This window comes from Saccostrea cucullata, unplaced genomic scaffold (assembly GCF_032062105.1).
Source record: "Saccostrea cucullata isolate Sc308-1 unplaced genomic scaffold, CSIRO_AGI_Scuc_v1 ctg6, whole genome shotgun sequence".
NCBI lineage: Eukaryota > Metazoa > Mollusca > Bivalvia > Ostreida > Ostreidae > Saccostrea > Saccostrea cuccullata.
In genome coordinates, this window is record NW_026938995.1 from 824,901 (window position 1) to 841,661 (window position 16,761).

Below are 16,761 nucleotides of genomic sequence, written 5' to 3' on the forward strand. Positions count from 1 at the left end.
TTCTTCATTCTCCATTTTACATAATTCGGTTAATGGATATTGAAGTTCAATTGTATGTCTTTAAGGGTATCACATGATATACCAGTGAACTATATTTACCAGATTTAACTTTATAGTTGGACACTTAATAAATACAGGAATACCTTAATTGATAGAAGTGACATTGAAAATTTAAACATGACATATAATTAAAAATATTGATCAAGTTTTATGGTGGTACATTTACTCATTGTTTTATCTAAAAAAATATTGAAAATGATACATAGCAGTAAAAGAAAGTTAAATATGGTACATGATGTATCCAAGTGGCAAGTGTGTTGATAAAGTGATTTGAAGTCTCTCAGATTTAGCATGAAAACTTTCAAAAGGGGAGCAACCCATGAATGCTTATTAAAACTGATCCTAAAAGCATGCAGCAACTTGAAGGTGCACCTTAATTCTAGTAAGAAAGAGAGATCATTGATCTAGGGAGAATAAATTGAAAGACAGGATGGATACAATGGGATTGGGGAGTGTTATGTTGCATTCAACATTATTTTTATTTTGTTTAGATGCTAAATTTCATTAATATGATATAGAACTCTTACACACTTAGGTATTTGATGTTAAAAACCAGAGGATTTAATACATATATAAAATATTTGTGTTATAAATACACAAAGGGGATTGTTCTGGGCTAGTTCATGGATTTGCATGTACATGAATATATTTAGAGAAATTCTTTGTTGGATAAACCTACACATGAATTTTTGTTCTTAAAGAAAGGCTTCATTTTAATCAAATTTTGTTTTGGTGTTAAAGATGAGGCTTTTCAACTGACACCATGATACAGGAAAAAACTTCACAAGAGAATTCTGTATCAATAATGCCATGGTATTTCTCATTTCTCAAATGTATAGACAATGTATCTATTGTTTTAAAAAATGTAGATCTCCTTCATAATTTGCAACAACCATGCATTATAATTTTATTTATAGTCTAAGAGTAAATTCTCAGCCTACTTCTGTTAAATCAAACAAAGAACATGTAAAGAAAAAGTTAAAATATGGAGATATTTAAGATATGGAGCAGGCATGTGAGGTCATTAAAAAAAAAAAAAAGAAATTCAAAGGAGATACCAAAAGACATACATAATCCCCCGTCCCTTCTTTAGAAAAACAATTAGTGGCTTAATCAGCATTGTTTGTTTCGTTCACAGAACATAGTGCATTTTTTTCCCGTACATTTATTCCAACTAAATTTCAGAATGAAATACCTGGCATAAAATATGGTGACCTAATACATGTAAACCAGAACTCATTTTTGAGTTAAAGAAACAAATGATATAACATCTCAACAATAAATAGGAGGGGAATTTTAAATGCCCAAAAGGGTAATAAGTCTTGTGTCACCAAATTAGTTCTTTGGCCAATTTAAAAGGCATTAGAGAAATGGTTATTGTTTGTACCCGTTATTGTGCTGTGACTTAAAGGTAAACCACACGGCTGTATAGCGGGTATTAAAAGCATGGCGTGTGGCAGCATGTCAGACTATGCGCGTACAAACTTCCCGCCCCAGTGAAAACAGAGATAACATTTTTACAAACAATTCATATTCATCCATGCAGTATTCATGAAGCTTGAACTTAAACTATCAATTCAATTTCATCTATTTCATGAGACCATTAACTATTCAAGTCCTCTTTTCTTGCTGAATAGTTTTACTTTAGTGTCTTTGTGAGGGTGATTTTTGAATGTATACCCCAGTGAACCTTGGGATTATTGCAGACATTAAGCTGTTCAAATATTGTTCTTTTGTTGTTGTGTGAGTGGAAAGAGGATTTATAGTTGCGTTATTAATATGCATGTTTTATAGCAGTGCTGAGGTTCTAAATTTGAACTGGGGATAGATTTCATGTAGTCATCAGTTTGATTGGAGGTGTTTACATCTAGAGGATAGTGTAAGATGTTTTGGTGTGTTATGTGAGGGATTATTTTTCTTGTTGTGTGGATATAGTATCCTATCCATCCAGGCATGGATAGGGCAGGATACAGCTATCCTGGCCGATCTAGGAGCCCGGTGTCCAACAAGAAAGTGACGTGGAGAGAACCGGTGGACCAGACTCAGCACGGCCAGCAGGGAGCTGTAAGGAACTGTCTCATTTTACTTAGAATTATGCAATATGCGCCATTTTAATTTTTCATGAAAATTTAGAATTTTTTTGAAGACAGTGTCAAATTAGTTTGTAGACTTGTAATTACAGACAAGCACATTGCTGTCCAATAAAGGGATTTATGTTACATATGTACTGTGTTAAAGAAAGGTTGAGGTAAGGATGAGGTGAGGGGAGGGATGGAAGGGTAGGGATAGGGGAGGGAAGAGGGATAGGGGGAGGGAAAGTATATGCATAGTAGGTACATACTATCTATTTATATATTGTGTTGTGTTACAACAATAGAAGATAATACCTTATTTGTTTATCTCAAAGTTGCTGAGGAAAGAAGTTGACATGCTTATATAATCTTTTCTATACATATACAGACAAAAAATTGGTATCTGCAGTAATTTATGGTGCTACAAAAAATCAAGTGGAGAAATCTTATTAATTCTACAAAAAAACGTTTATTATGTATTTTGATAACGCTGGTAAGTCAGCTTAACTTTGTCACACGGTGAATGTTTGCTTCATTATGCAACTGCATTGTTAATTACCATTTTACTTGACCCTCGTAATGTTTACATTGATATTCATTGATATATCACGGAGATCTAGTAATGCTACAAAAAGTGTCAATAGCCGTCTTTTGGTTCCGAATGAATTGGATGAGTTAGATAAAGAGTCGCTCTGCAGAAAGATTCTTGGCAGATTGACTCGAGCCTTATCCAAGGTTAAAACCAGTCGCGTTTCCAAATCTCTCTCTGGTCAAACACCCAAAAATTATGGGACCATGATAGATAATGGATTGGAACCTCTCGAGTTCTCACGCTCATAAAAATGGATTATTTAATATAGTGAGGGTGTATCTTGAATCTTGGATTTCTGGAATGGATGTGTCTGTGATATGATTATTCTATTGTCTTTCTAAGTTGGGTTTATTACGTTAATTTCTTAATTTGTGGAACTCGTAATCAAAACCATGTCCAGAAAAAGTCCTGCAAAAGTAAGTTCTATGAAGGTTTTTCTTTTCTTGCAGGTTTGCTTTCTATGCGCAGATATTTCATATGAATAACTGTGAAACTACTCAACATTTTTCTAATCAAGGAATCATTTAAACCCATTGAATTAATATTAGATATTGCTCATGTAACTTGGTGCATTGTGAATAAAATTTAAGCTTGGACTAAGCGAATTGGTTTCTGGTTTTAGACACATACAATTGCCTCTTATTTGGATACATTTTAGCTTGATAAAGGTCTGATATTATTGAATCAGCTATTTGATCGGGGACTAGGTGCTTAGATATAAAAGAAACATTTAAACATTTGTAAAAGGAATTTGATTTTGTTTTGATACCAGGACCTCTTATATTCATTATCTGATATGTGTGGTTTCCAGTGGGTCAGAATAAAGTATTTGTTACATGATTTTAGTTTAATTTGGGCCTGAAAGACCAATGCTTTACACAAACAAAGCATTCACAACACATGGAGAAATTCTTAGCTCTTGAAATACAAAAACAAAACTTTGCAATATTTATAAGAGTTTGTCAAAAGGGGTTGACAAAATTTGTGTAGTACTGTGCATAAGAGTAAAGATTGACTGAAAATGACTTCAAGCGCCCAAGCTGCACCAATAGTACATATAGTGTCTTTGAAACTGTGGAGATTCTGTTTGGTCATTAGAAAACGTGCAGAAAGTTTTGACTGATAGAGGAAAATTGCAAAAATTTAATACACTGACAATATTGATAAAGTGGTGTTGCCCCCTCATGCAGAGGTGTTTATTTGGTTTGAAGTCCTTTACAAACAGTCTTATCATTCTTGGGTCACTAGCTAAATGATTTTATTGATTCTTTGTTTGTATATGGTTTATGGAGATGAAATCTGGATTGTTTTTTTCTCCTTTCTAAGTAGTACATGTATATAGATGAAAACTTGCTGAGGAACTTTAGGAGTCTTCAATATAAAAACCATGCTGAGTTCTAGGAGTTTGGAAATTTGGCCTTCTAAAGAGTAAAAACTGGCACAGAAAAGTTATTAAACATCGCAAAGAGTTACCAAAGAGATTTCAGTCATCTTGCAAAGTTTGCAGTTTTTTCTAGGGCAACTATAGAATTAACCATTGGTTGGGTATTAGTGCAACTACATGTACTACAACATATTGCTGCATCAAAAGGGAAAAAATGAAACAATTCCCCCCCCCCCCCCCCAAAAAAAAAACTGTTGTGTATTTTGAATAATATCAATAAAATCCTGAATGTCCAGTAAAACATAAACCATGATGTAAATGTGACAGCAATTATTCAAATATTCATAGTAATACTCTGAGGTATTGAGCATTTATTAAGTATTATTCCTGTTGTTACAATAGTGATTGATCAGAACTAAAAAGTTTATAGGATTCCTTACATAAGAGATTAGATTCTAGTGGACCTTAATTGCAATTGACATTGAATTTTAATAGAATTTAGATTTTCTTCATAAAAAGTCCATTGTGTATGTTCCCATTTCTTTCTTTTCTTCTCATTGTTTAGATATTACTTTTGTGGATTTCTTTTTACTTCTTTAAAATATGCTAATCCAGATCAGTTTTTTATGCTGTTTAAAGATTTTCAAATTTGGAAGTCAGGTCTTTGAAATAGGGCTACAAGCATGCAAGGGGAGTCGATGTGTCTATCAATAGACCTTTATTTGTTAAATCTTAATTTATTTTTTTTCATTAAATGCTCCATAAAAGATAAAAACATGTATTAGGAGGGGATTACAAGAAGAGGTGTAGACTACACTTTATTGAGATATTAATTTTTCTGTCTGTTGACGGGGGATTATTTCATGTTAAGACATGCGTCATGTAGCGGTATTTAACCTCAGAGGGTTAAAATACTGTAATGTTATCCTCAGTTTGTGTAGTTTTAATAAAAAATTTATTGCATATCCTTGTTTCAATATTGATCAATTTGATGGTTATATTAGTACCTATATGCACTTATGAATATGTTAATGCTGAACTGTCGGTTGTAGCAGCCATTGAATACACAATTAATCATGGCCACTCTTTCAGTTTTTACAAAGAACAAAGTTTTACATCAAACATAAAACCTCTGAAAGAATGAGACAGTACAAAATTTCTATTTTGTTTATTCATTCTGTATAAAATAACTACTTAAAAGGTATTAATATATAAAACTTCAGTCCACTGGCATGCCAAGGACTAAAAATTCAATTCAGTACTGGCAGACAAACATTTTGTTAAATCTGTTTTACCCAACAATTTTCTAAAAACAACTTTGCTGTTGGAAGTAATTTTTTTAACAAATTTCAGAAGATAGCTAGAATAAAAGCTTGAAATATGATGGAAGCTGGATTTGACCATGATTGTATTACATACGTTGTACATAGTACATTATGTACTATGATGTAGATTTATTCAAGAGGTCTTTTGTTTATTGCAGGATCACATCACCAAAACCAGGGAGCTAGAAAGAGAACTCCGTGCCCTAACCATAGAGAAAACCAGAGCAGAAAACTTACTAGAGGTAAATATTGTATCACATCCTTGTATGAGACTTTGGACACCATCTTTTCCAAAGTACAGTTGGGAGAAATTCAAACACATGAACGCAGTTTAAATATCAGGGACATGTCCTGTGTTATGTACAGAATAAGGATGTCACAAATATAAACCATGGAACCCTGGATTACCACTATCTACCATTTTTTTATTGTCAATGGGCACTGTATCTTTGTGAACTCAAAAATATTGTTAAAAAATTTGTTTAATAAGGGTTTTTTTTGTCCAACCCTGATGTTTAAACATGCTGCTTACAGAACAAGTCCCAGATTTCGGTACGAATGTCCTCAGTACAACACACTTCCTCCTACCAAAGATCAGAAGAGACTGTTTACAACAGGGTATTCAATGTGGCATGGCTACCATAATGCATGATTAGAAACTCAGTTTCCAGGCTTCTTATATTGGCACTTGCAAAGCAAAAGATTTTTTTTTAATTTGAGAATTTTTAAAGCATGCCTTTTTTGCACTGTTTAATGTTATATAAAGAGTTATGAAATACAAAGAGAGAATACTGTATACAGGGTTATTTTTGCTCAGTGCTATTTTTGCCGTATCATGTATATATGCAAAAGCTTTTGCCTTATTTATTTTTTTAAGGCAAGAGCACTGCTGTTTTAAAGGAGAGATTACTATGTTTGAATTTTGCCCCATTGTGAATTTGCCATTATTGACAAGGGCAAAAGAAGCAAAATTTCTATGTATACAGTACATACAGAATTTTAATTGTTTGGCTATTGATACAAAAAATCTTTCAAAATGAAAATGAGGTGATTAATAATTTCCAAGTGCCTTGTAATGATAAAAATTAGAGATTGGTTTCTTGTATTCTTTGGGTATTCCCTTGATAAAAAAATTAATTGTGCTTTGAGCTATTGGTATTTGTTTTCCAACATTTAGTATGCTAATGCTGTTGTCTTATTTCTGTTTATTTTATGCATTATTAGGATTTACAACAAAGAATCCAACGCCAGGAAGAGAGTAATGCTCGAATTCGGGACGAGAACTCCAATCTGAACCACGATGTAGACCAGCTACTAACAGTGGTCAGAACTGCCAGAAACACAGGGAAATGGGAGGTAGGTCATCTGTCTCCAACCCGAGGGGGGGGGGGGCATAAAATGATTAACTATGGACACATATTGATTGCTTGTCCAATGATACTGTGTCAGGCTCTGAAGAATGTTTAGTCATTGCTTTGTAATTCAAGTAAAATAATCAGATAATAATCAGATACTACAGTTATAGCCCTGTCCTTTGTGTTGATGTCAACTTTACCCTCCTCCAAGTCAGCTCTAAGTGCCTTATCAGAATGTGGATTGTTGTTTCATGTGCCAGCACTTTAACTAGATAGTTCAGCAAGGATGCAATAAATCCATAGTTGTTAGAATGGCCTAAGTGTGTCACCCCTCAACCTCTCAAGATGGTATCTTGTTGTTTGGACATGGCCACTTGTGTACCGTCCTGTGTGTAGCTTCGTAGTATGGTATTTGGATCCTAATTTTTATTGGGTCCACAGTGTCACATGACGTGGTATTGTTTAGGTTTTCGAATCCGTCAAGATGCAATCAGCAGAGAGGCTTAAGGTGGCACAAGACCTAGTATTGTATAACCTATCAAACTTTTCAAGATTCTATCAGAGCAGGGGGCCCAAAAAGTAGATGAATTAATTAGTATTGTTGAACCTTTCAAGAAGCTAATAAAGACAATATTAATATTAATTCACACTGAGGCTTAAGTTTATTTTACCTTTATTAAAGAATGACATTGAAATAGGTTTTTTGTTTTGCCTGTGATATTAAATTTCAGAGGGGGATTGAAAGATGTCCAGGCAAAGTGTAAAGTTTTCAGTCTTCTTTCTGTACATGGGAGTGCTGAAAATATAATGAATTCAGAGTAATGTGGAACTTCTTGTATTGCAGATTGACAATGTTCGATTTCGTGAACTTTCGAAGGAACAAGTCTTTGGGGTCATGAGAGAACCTCTAACAAGATTGTAAGTTTTTATTCCAGAATATTTATCAAAGAAATTGAAGTGTACAGTAAATCTTGTCTAATCAAGTCATCACTGGTTCCAAAGAAATTGGCCATACTAGACATGTTTCACTGAATAGACAACATTTTTGTAAAGATTAGTGGACTAATTGTTACATGGTATTGAGCAAGATTTGGAATGCACAACATCCATACTAGACAAGTTTTACTGCACCATTAATTTGTGTTGATAATTTTTACTTGTGTATAGCGTGCAGTCCAATTTTGGGGTCATATATGGCAATGGTATTGATAAGATAAAGCTAATTTTGAAACTTATGTCAAATTTGAAATAAAAATGCCTTTGTAAAATTACAGAGGTAGTGATGAAGCATTAGATGAACAACTCAGGAACTTAAAGGAACAGTTACGCAGGAAAGATGAGCAACTGGAACAGCTTAGTAGAGAGGCCGCTGTACGATCTAAGGTAAACTATTTATAACTCAGACAGCAATGTTGAATACATTATTCCCTGTATTATGGTTGAATACATTATTCCCTGTATTATGATATGTACACAGATATTTGTCTGAACTTCTAAGTTCCCTCTTTGATTTTTTAAACATAGTTTATTGATTCATGATCAATAATTAATGCAGATTTTGAGTACTTTCATATAGACTCAAAGCTTAACTGAATAGCATTTTTTTTCCAGAGGCGACCAGAGGATGCCGATTCCTCCACATCTAGTCAGTCAGATAAAGATTACGCTGTCATGCAGCTTAAAACGGACCTCAGACGTGCGGAGCAGAGAGTGGAGGACCTACAGTTAGAGGTATGTACGGAGAACAGACATGACACTAATGATAGGGAAACGTAACAAGCCATTTAATGTCTTAAAATTAGAAAGAAATGTTTTCATTATTTTAATATAAGAGATGTTGGAAGAAAGGGTGTTATTTCTATGATTTGATAGCAGTTTCTTCCTGTCTATCCCTGTTACAATACTTTGGTATTGCTTATGAATTTGAACCGTGTGGCTTACTAGGTTTTGAATGAAATGCAGAATTTTTCTAAATTTATGTATGTTTCAGGTTTCAAATCGTGAGAGGAAGATGAATTCCCTACAATCCCAGCTACATGATCTACACAAGGAGATCTCCAGACGGGACTCAGAGATCACCACACAACAGCAATCAATCAAAATGCTGCAGGAAAAACAGCGCTACCTGGCAGGGGAGGTAAGCCATATTGTTTTAACCTTAGCCAAAAGGACCTCTCAAAGTTGAGGTTTGATATAACCTTAAAGCTGAACATTTCTCATAAATAGGCACCATCAGACGGGTATATAAACCCTTCGATTTCGTTACACCCGATTGCACACTCAAAACTTGTGGCCGACATGTAGTATTTCCTTTGGAGGTCTTTGAGTTTTTTGCGTTTATTCCTTGTTTTATGTTCATTTTCTGTTTGTAAATAATGTATTGACCTGTATTTTTCATGATACCTTTGTCCTGTTTTGGAATAAGTGCGTAAAATTTGATAATTTCATCGCGACCAAGAAGTAAGATGTACGTCTACACTCATCGGACCTCTAAAGCGAAAAACATTTAACTGTTAAGAGATCGTCTCCTTATATAGGGGATGTAGGGAGAGGGTTGAAGCGTTGATGAACAGTAAATATGGTGGACTGTGCCTTTTTACCAGTAGTGTTCAGCTTTAAGTTGCATTCTTTTGGGTATCTTATTGATCAACCAGATCAGTTATTTGAAGAGTTGTACTCAAATATAAGGTGGAATGGGTAATGCATAGATAATCTACATCTAAATGAACAAGATGCCATAAATGTAACTTTTTCTTGAAATTTATATAAATAGTTGAATCATATTTTGTATGGTGTATTTCTCCTAGACCTTTTCATAGTCACTCATAGAAAAAAATTCTTTTTCAGAGTGGAAAGGCAGATGATACCATTCGACAGTTGAGAAATGAGCTTTCCATGAGCAAAGAAAAGTACTCACAAGTATCACATGATGTAAGTATCCAAACATCTCATACAACACTTAAATTTACCATGTAGAAATAATATTGGCATTTCTGCAGAAAGATATTAACTGATTAAGTTAAACATTTTGTAAAATCTGTAATTTTGTCCTGGAATCAGGTTGGTCTTCAAGACAAAGTAAGTTGATATTGCTTTGGCATGCTCTGTTTTCCTACAATTCCCATAGAAGCATAAATCCACGTCACACTTACATCTGATGTCTTTTTTTTATAAACATGTATTTCTTAACATGCTTAAATTTCATAAAGAGATGTTGACATGAAAGATCTCTTAAATAATTTCAAAAAAGGTCTCAGTCTGAATTTTCAGTGGTAATATGTTTAGGTATATATATAGATCAAAATATCACTGCATGACTGTCTCCATAAAAGATTACATTACATCTTATCGGAATACCCTTAAGAAAATTAAATACAAATTCTACTAGAATAAAGATGCAGTGGCTTTATGATTTGGGTTCTGTAATGCTTTTAATAAGGAAATGTGAAAATATACAGTCCACAACAAATTGCAGTGCATGGTTAAATATTGCTTTTAGTTTTATTGCACTTTATTTTGGCCAGTTTTTTTCTTCAAACACATCAAATTTTTAGAAATAAATAACAGTAAGCTTTTAAGTTGACCTCAGGTTCTGGGATATTTATTTTTTGCAGGAAAAAAATTATATTTTTATCATGAGGGACTTCAAGACTGTTAAATTGGATATTTAAATATCTGCCCAGACTTGTTTGGTTTCAACTAATGTTCTTTGTTAGTGCCAACAGACTTTTAATCAATAGGTAACAATCCGTGACAGTTTGTATATACTTCCCAACTGTTATCAATATAGGGTTCAAGTTAATTAATTAATTAGATTATGTTTTGGTGTAAAATCGTTATGACATGTGCATACCAATATTGGCAAGACAAGACTATTACATGAAAATTAGAAAATTAAACACCATAGAACCAACCAATTCTGAAATGGAAAGTTATTTTAAAAGTGAAAAGACTTTTATCTTTACTTAGACATAGTTACAGAAAGTCGAACTTTGAATTAAAAAAAGATATTTGTCACAGCCATGTAGCCTCCATATTTATTGCTTAAATTTAACTTTCAAATACTTTAATTTCATCTTCAAAAAACTCTCTGCCACAATACTTTAATAATTGCCATTGGTCTAAACTAATGTAAATGTCCAGTTCATTAATAATGCTTTATTTACAAACATGGATAAGACAGAAGGGAGTTCATGTATTTTAGTCAGAATTATATTTGATTATTGTAAACACAAAAAGCATTAATTTTGTTGCCCTTGTCATAAAATCCTATGGAAATGTCTTTATCAGAATTACATATTATGAAATAATAGACTATTAAAACACAAAGAGCTCTCGTTTTGCACCTATTCGCTATTTTTTGTCTAATTGTCCCAGACTGTATTTTAATAATATGAACAGGTAAATCTTGATCAATATTGATTTATGGAGTTTTAAACATTATCTGGTTCTGTGTTGTGAACATTTAGTATAAGCTGGTGTGTGTGCAAAGTCCAGGCTTTCAAAGAATGTTGATTTAAGATGGACCTTTTCTTGCAAACTACCAAAACATGCTAAGGACACCTTGAATGGAAAAAAATTGGTTTTTAGCTATTTACAAAAATTAATACATAATGGTTGTAAAATTGATCCTGGATTGTACTGAAGTAATTATTTATAGCCAAAAGGAGTGAAATTCAAACTGACAGGAATATTTTTAACTGGAATAGTGGATTAAAATCAAAAAATGGAAAATGGAATACACTGTCAGCCAGTGTCTATTGAATAGCACTGTGCTGATTTTTCAGAAATTCAGTGATGTGTTTAGATGTGCTTCAGAGTGGATTGCTTCGTTTATTAAATTTCCTATGAGGTGGAATCAATTCTGAATTGTACATGTATTAATTGGCTTTAATGTACAATGATGAATTGTGCTTCATGAAAAAAATGTGTTTTTCAAAACATTTTCTTCAATGGCAGCAGACAACACATCCCCTTTTGATAAATCTCTATTCTGGGTATGCTTTATTTGACTGCGAAAGATTTCTTCATCAATTACACTTGTATATTATGAATGGATTGATCAAAAACATGCACTGTCAGGTAGATAAATAATAAATATATGTACTTTATACACATTGTAGGTAAATCACTATGAAAGAAGAATCAGGACTTTAGAAAATGAGCTCCACGAATCTAAAGATCAGAGAAGGAAGGCCCTGGAGGAGGTATGTATGGTTTGATAGATATCACTATAAGGGTAAATTCATAATAAGTGTGTTCAATGTAAGTGTTTTTTACTGTAAAAAATTCGGTTTAATGTCTGTTTGTATATAGATCTGTAAGACTATTGACACAATTTTAGTCTCTGTATATATTAAAGTTAGAGATAAGATAAACAAAAAAATATAACCAAGGTTGATAATTCATAAAAGAAATACCATACAAATTGTAATATTAAGAACAAAAATAAAATTTGTCATTTTTTGCTTCATGTACCTGTACACTTGTTTGAAGTTGAGGTGATTGTTTACAGATGGGCATCCTTCAAGAGAGAATTCGGGAAAGTCAGTTATCCACTAAAGACCACCACGAAGTGCTCAAGTCAGAGTTGGCCAGAAGAGACGATACGATACAAAAATTACGACGGGACGTGCTTCAACTCCAGGAAAAACGAGACGCTGCAGTTAGTGAGGTAAGGATGTACTGAGGAATTCTAGTAGTTATAGGCATATAGATTAGAACTGCAGTGATAGACAGCAAGTATATATATAATATTCCGAGCGTATTTTAATTAAAGTTTAATTCTTGAGAATCATTTTGCTTATGAAATTTTAAAGAATCATATATTTTTATGCACTATAAAAGGGAAAGTAGTTCGCTACACAAATATTGCACAGCATTTTTCCCTTTAGTAGGTATTATGTGTATTTGTAGGATTTGTGTCCAAAAAGTTAGGGGAATGTGTCATTGATACAATTTATCTGGATGTCTTTTGACAGTTTAATTGATCACTAATAAAGTTCATTGTGATGGAATTTTATTTTGGGGGAATAGGAGAAAAATTGATCATATATAGGTTCCATGTTTCAATCCTATGGGCAGAAAAAAAATTAATCTCCCCAATAGTGTCTAATATGTGCCAGTAATGTTTATTTTTTTCATAAAACTGCCAACAATCAGTCAAGCATTTTAAAACAGTATCAGCATCATATTTCAATGTATTAAACACTATAGATATTCTGATTTGTATGTGTATCGTCTGTTTGTCTGTCTAGCTGGACCAACAGTCATGTAATGTCAATCAAATGAAGGACCAGAAAAAGCATCTAGAGGATGAGGTAATCTGGGTGGTCCTGATGCTTTGTGTACACTAATATATAATCACATTGTGTTGTATTCTCTCCTCACACAAACCAAATAACTCTTCCCTTTGATTTCATCTTTTAACAGGTCAGCTTTGGATTATTTATTTGATAATATGTATAAATTAACCAAGCATGTAGATACTCTTCTTTTTTGGCATGGCTAGTTCAAATTTTGTTGTGGTTTTATTTATATAAAGTTTCATAGCCTTCTGTAACAGACATCAAATAAATAAAAGGAAAAAGAAAAAAAAAACTTCAATAAAATTATGAAATCAATCTGTTTTGTTGAAGTCTATGAAAATTGAGTTAACATTTTCTGTAGAATTTGTATAAATGTACTTTAATAATGATATTGGATTTCAGTGATAACCATGTAATATCTTTATAATCTATTACTACTTTTGCGAATACATTTATTGTTTGCTTTCCTGGAGTGAAATTATTTAATTAGTGCGCTTAAAAGTCATCACTTAATATCACATATGACATCATACATGTAATATTTCTAGCGATTTGTGCTGAACATTTATCAGTTAAATCTTAAAATAATCACTTAAAACTAAAAATTTCTTTTATTTTTAATTGCCTGTAAATGAAGCGTTTATATATAAAGCGTTTTGTTGTGCTTTTCTACATGGATTTCTGTGGAATGATTTCAGATTCATAGACTGGAAGCTAAGAACAAGGCATTTGAAGATGAATTGACATCTTGTAAGAAGGCATATGATGAAGCAAGAGTTGATGTAAGTAAAACTGATATTAAAAATACCATAAACCATTATTATCTACAGTAAATTTCATGTAAGCCATTATTCTGATTTCAAAGGTTGGACTTGTACATAATATTCAGTGGTGTTTATTTTCATTGAGCAGCAATATTAGCTAATTTGTATTTTTGGTGAATCCTTGCATTAATTCCATATCTGATTTTAATATTCTCTATTTTTAGCAGTATCTTTCTTTCCCAAGCTATTTATATGAAGCTTGTTTAAAATTAACTTTTTTTATTACTGTATTCTGAACTTTAACAAATATGTACATAAGATTTTTCCCATTATACATGTATACAGCAAATGCTTATTTTAAGTTTTCACATAAAAAAGGGAATTTCCCTCTAGAAATATAACATAATTTTCTCTAGAGAAAATAGACGTTAACAAATGAAGTTGTGCCAGAACAACTCAGCATTCATATAGGTTTATAGCCAGAGCCTTAATTAAAATTCTTCACATTAATCAGCTAACTTTCTTCATCTGTTGAAATCTATTGAATCCATGCAGGCCAGTTCAACAGTAACCAAGATGTCGCGAATGGAAGCAGAAATGCAATCTCTGCGTTCTCAACATGCTGACTCTTTGGCACAGGTAGAATGCGGCAAATTGCTCCACAATCTAGTGACCTGCACACGCTTAGCTTTTTTTAATCCTAGCTTATGTTTTTTTTATTTGCCAAGTATTGTATTGTATATTTGTCTGTGGAATGCATTCATTATTTTCTTAACAATTTTAATCTGCATAAGGCAGTACTTGTGCATATATATAATTATATATATTGTTCACTATTTATTAATGGTTTTTGTCATGTATAGTCTGGTGTTTGAGTTTTATTTTTGTGTTGGTCTGTATTGTAATAAATTTAACCAGTAGAAAGCTAACCTGAATGGTTCACAGAGTAATAGTACAGGGTGATGTCCCTTGTTTTGAGGCTTGGTCGTAGGAATTTAATGGGGGCATTGATTTTAGTTTATCATTGTATTCATATAGTCTTCATTGATATTTTACATATTCATATCATTTATATATGTTCTCTTGCGATCATAAAAACATTGCATGATCAACATATACTTTTTATTCAATTGATAATTTCTATTAAAAATCCATTTACGTTTATGTGCTGCATGTTCTGTGCTTCAGTGTTGTACACATAAGCGGAATTGCATGTTGTAATGTACAAATATCTCAAAATATGATCCTGTAGAAATCCTTGTCAAAGATAATTATCAAGCTTTTAATCAAGAAAAAACTTTCTTCATGTTAAAATCAGTTTTACTTAAGCATTACACTGTTAGTGGTAGGTGGCTTTTTATTTTTAGCTCACCAGAGCTGAAGGCAAAGCACATTTTTCTGATCATGTTTTGTGTGGTGTTTGCCTTTTCGTTTGTCTATCAACTTTTCACGTTTTCAACTTCTTAAGAATCATTGGAACAATTTTAATCAAACTTGCCATGAAGCATCCTTGAGTGAAGGGGAGATAATTAGGAATTTGTGAAATTTTAATGTCATCTTTTAAAAATCTTTTCAAGAAACCATTGAGCAAGAAAAGATGGAAACATTGAAAGGTTTGGAAAACTCTCCAAGTTCATTAATTTATCACTCACAATTATATCAAAGCATCCTAAGGCAGTGTAGATTAAGGTCTGTTTGGATCATCTATGGGGATAGAGTATGACCACAATGGATAATCGAAGTTTTATAAAGAAATACATTAGAAAATTCTTTAAAATATTCTTCTCAAGCACACAGCAAAGCCAAGATCAGTCATATTTATATGGAAACATCCTCAGGGTAATGCAGATGCAAGTTTGTTTAAATGACGACCCCTTAGGGTAAAATGGGACCACAATAAATAATCAAAGTTTTTCATAGTAATATATAAAGAAAAATCCATATTGGTCATTGTGAATCAGGTGAGCATTATGGCCCATGGGCCTCTTGTTTTTATATTTCTTTATATAGTTACCCAACCTGCAGCACAAGGAGTTAACTCCCTTGAGTCATCTAACATTTTTTACCATCAATGCAATATTGACAATGTTCCTTGTAATGAAAAGAAATTTTTCTGGTTGAAAAGAAATAAATTTCGATGCATACTAAATTATTTCTAGTAACCCAGTCATTTTCCTCATTAATTCTCTGATTTAAACTGCATTCGTATGGTTCTGTGAGCTGGATTTCCATTCTGAAGTTCTATTTTAAGATGTTGTCCTTGACCTTTTTTCAGATTCAGAAACTGACCAACAGTCTGCAGAAATTACAGATCTCATCCAAGGACACACGGGACTGCCTGACTTCAGAGGTATGTCCACTTGTTATTTCTGTATTATTTAAACTTTGAATTTAAGCATGTGTGTTGTTGGTATATTTTTTTTAATCATTTGCACAGTTCTTTAGTAATACATGTATTTATGTCAAAATTAATATTAAAAAATGCACTTTTGTCTAGGATTTTGATATTTAAATTTCAGGTAAATGTTAAAGTTGAGATTATACAAATTGCAGTAAAAAAAAAAAAGAGGATGATCTTTGTTTTTGTATACTTGTAAAATAAGATGCTAATGATTGTTTTAAAAGACTTTAATAAAGCAAAAGCACAAAAAAAAATAGAAATTATTCTAAGTTTATTATCATGAGTTAAAAGTACATGAATATACAAAGAAAATTGCTGGATATATGTACTTTCATTCTTTTAACACCTGTGTCCATGGTGACAAGAAATCTATAATATTGGTACATCATGACGAGACACAGTTGACCTGAATAAATTGTACAGAATGCACCTAAGCACATTTCTAATAATTCTCAATCATCTATGTTGTTGTAGTAATGGTTATAATTTAGGTTTTAATT

General features: G+C 32.5%; 1 protein-coding gene across 15 annotated transcripts in view; it reads left to right on the forward strand.

Moving 5' to 3' along the window:
- LOC134252002 (putative leucine-rich repeat-containing protein DDB_G0290503) overlaps nt 1-16,761 on the forward strand; it is a 44,545-nt gene that overhangs the window by 4,353 nt on the left and 23,431 nt on the right. For 8 of the 15 annotated variants that reach the window (XM_062734400.1, XM_062734401.1, XM_062734407.1 and 5 more), the window contains exons 3-17: nt 5,592-5,675; nt 5,968-6,051; nt 6,658-6,789; nt 7,633-7,706; nt 8,063-8,171; nt 8,400-8,519; nt 8,779-8,925; nt 9,636-9,719; nt 9,849-9,866; nt 11,912-11,995; nt 12,304-12,462; nt 13,046-13,108; nt 13,795-13,878; nt 14,416-14,499; nt 16,136-16,210. In XM_062734400.1, coding sequence (XP_062590384.1) covers nt 5,592-5,675; nt 5,968-6,051; nt 6,658-6,789; nt 7,633-7,706; nt 8,063-8,171; nt 8,400-8,519; nt 8,779-8,925; nt 9,636-9,719; nt 9,849-9,866; nt 11,912-11,995; nt 12,304-12,462; nt 13,046-13,108; nt 13,795-13,878; nt 14,416-14,499; nt 16,136-16,210 — 1,401 coding nt within the window. Of the gene's footprint in view, nt 1-1,799; nt 2,125-3,081; nt 3,141-5,591; nt 5,676-5,967; nt 6,052-6,657; nt 6,790-7,632; nt 7,707-8,062; nt 8,172-8,399; nt 8,520-8,778; nt 8,926-9,635; nt 9,720-9,848; nt 9,867-11,911; nt 11,996-12,303; nt 12,463-13,045; nt 13,109-13,794; nt 13,879-14,415; nt 14,500-16,135; nt 16,211-16,761 lie in introns of those variants that run through there. The other 7 variants (XM_062734410.1, XM_062734412.1, XM_062734413.1 and 4 more) reach the window with 6 other exon arrangements.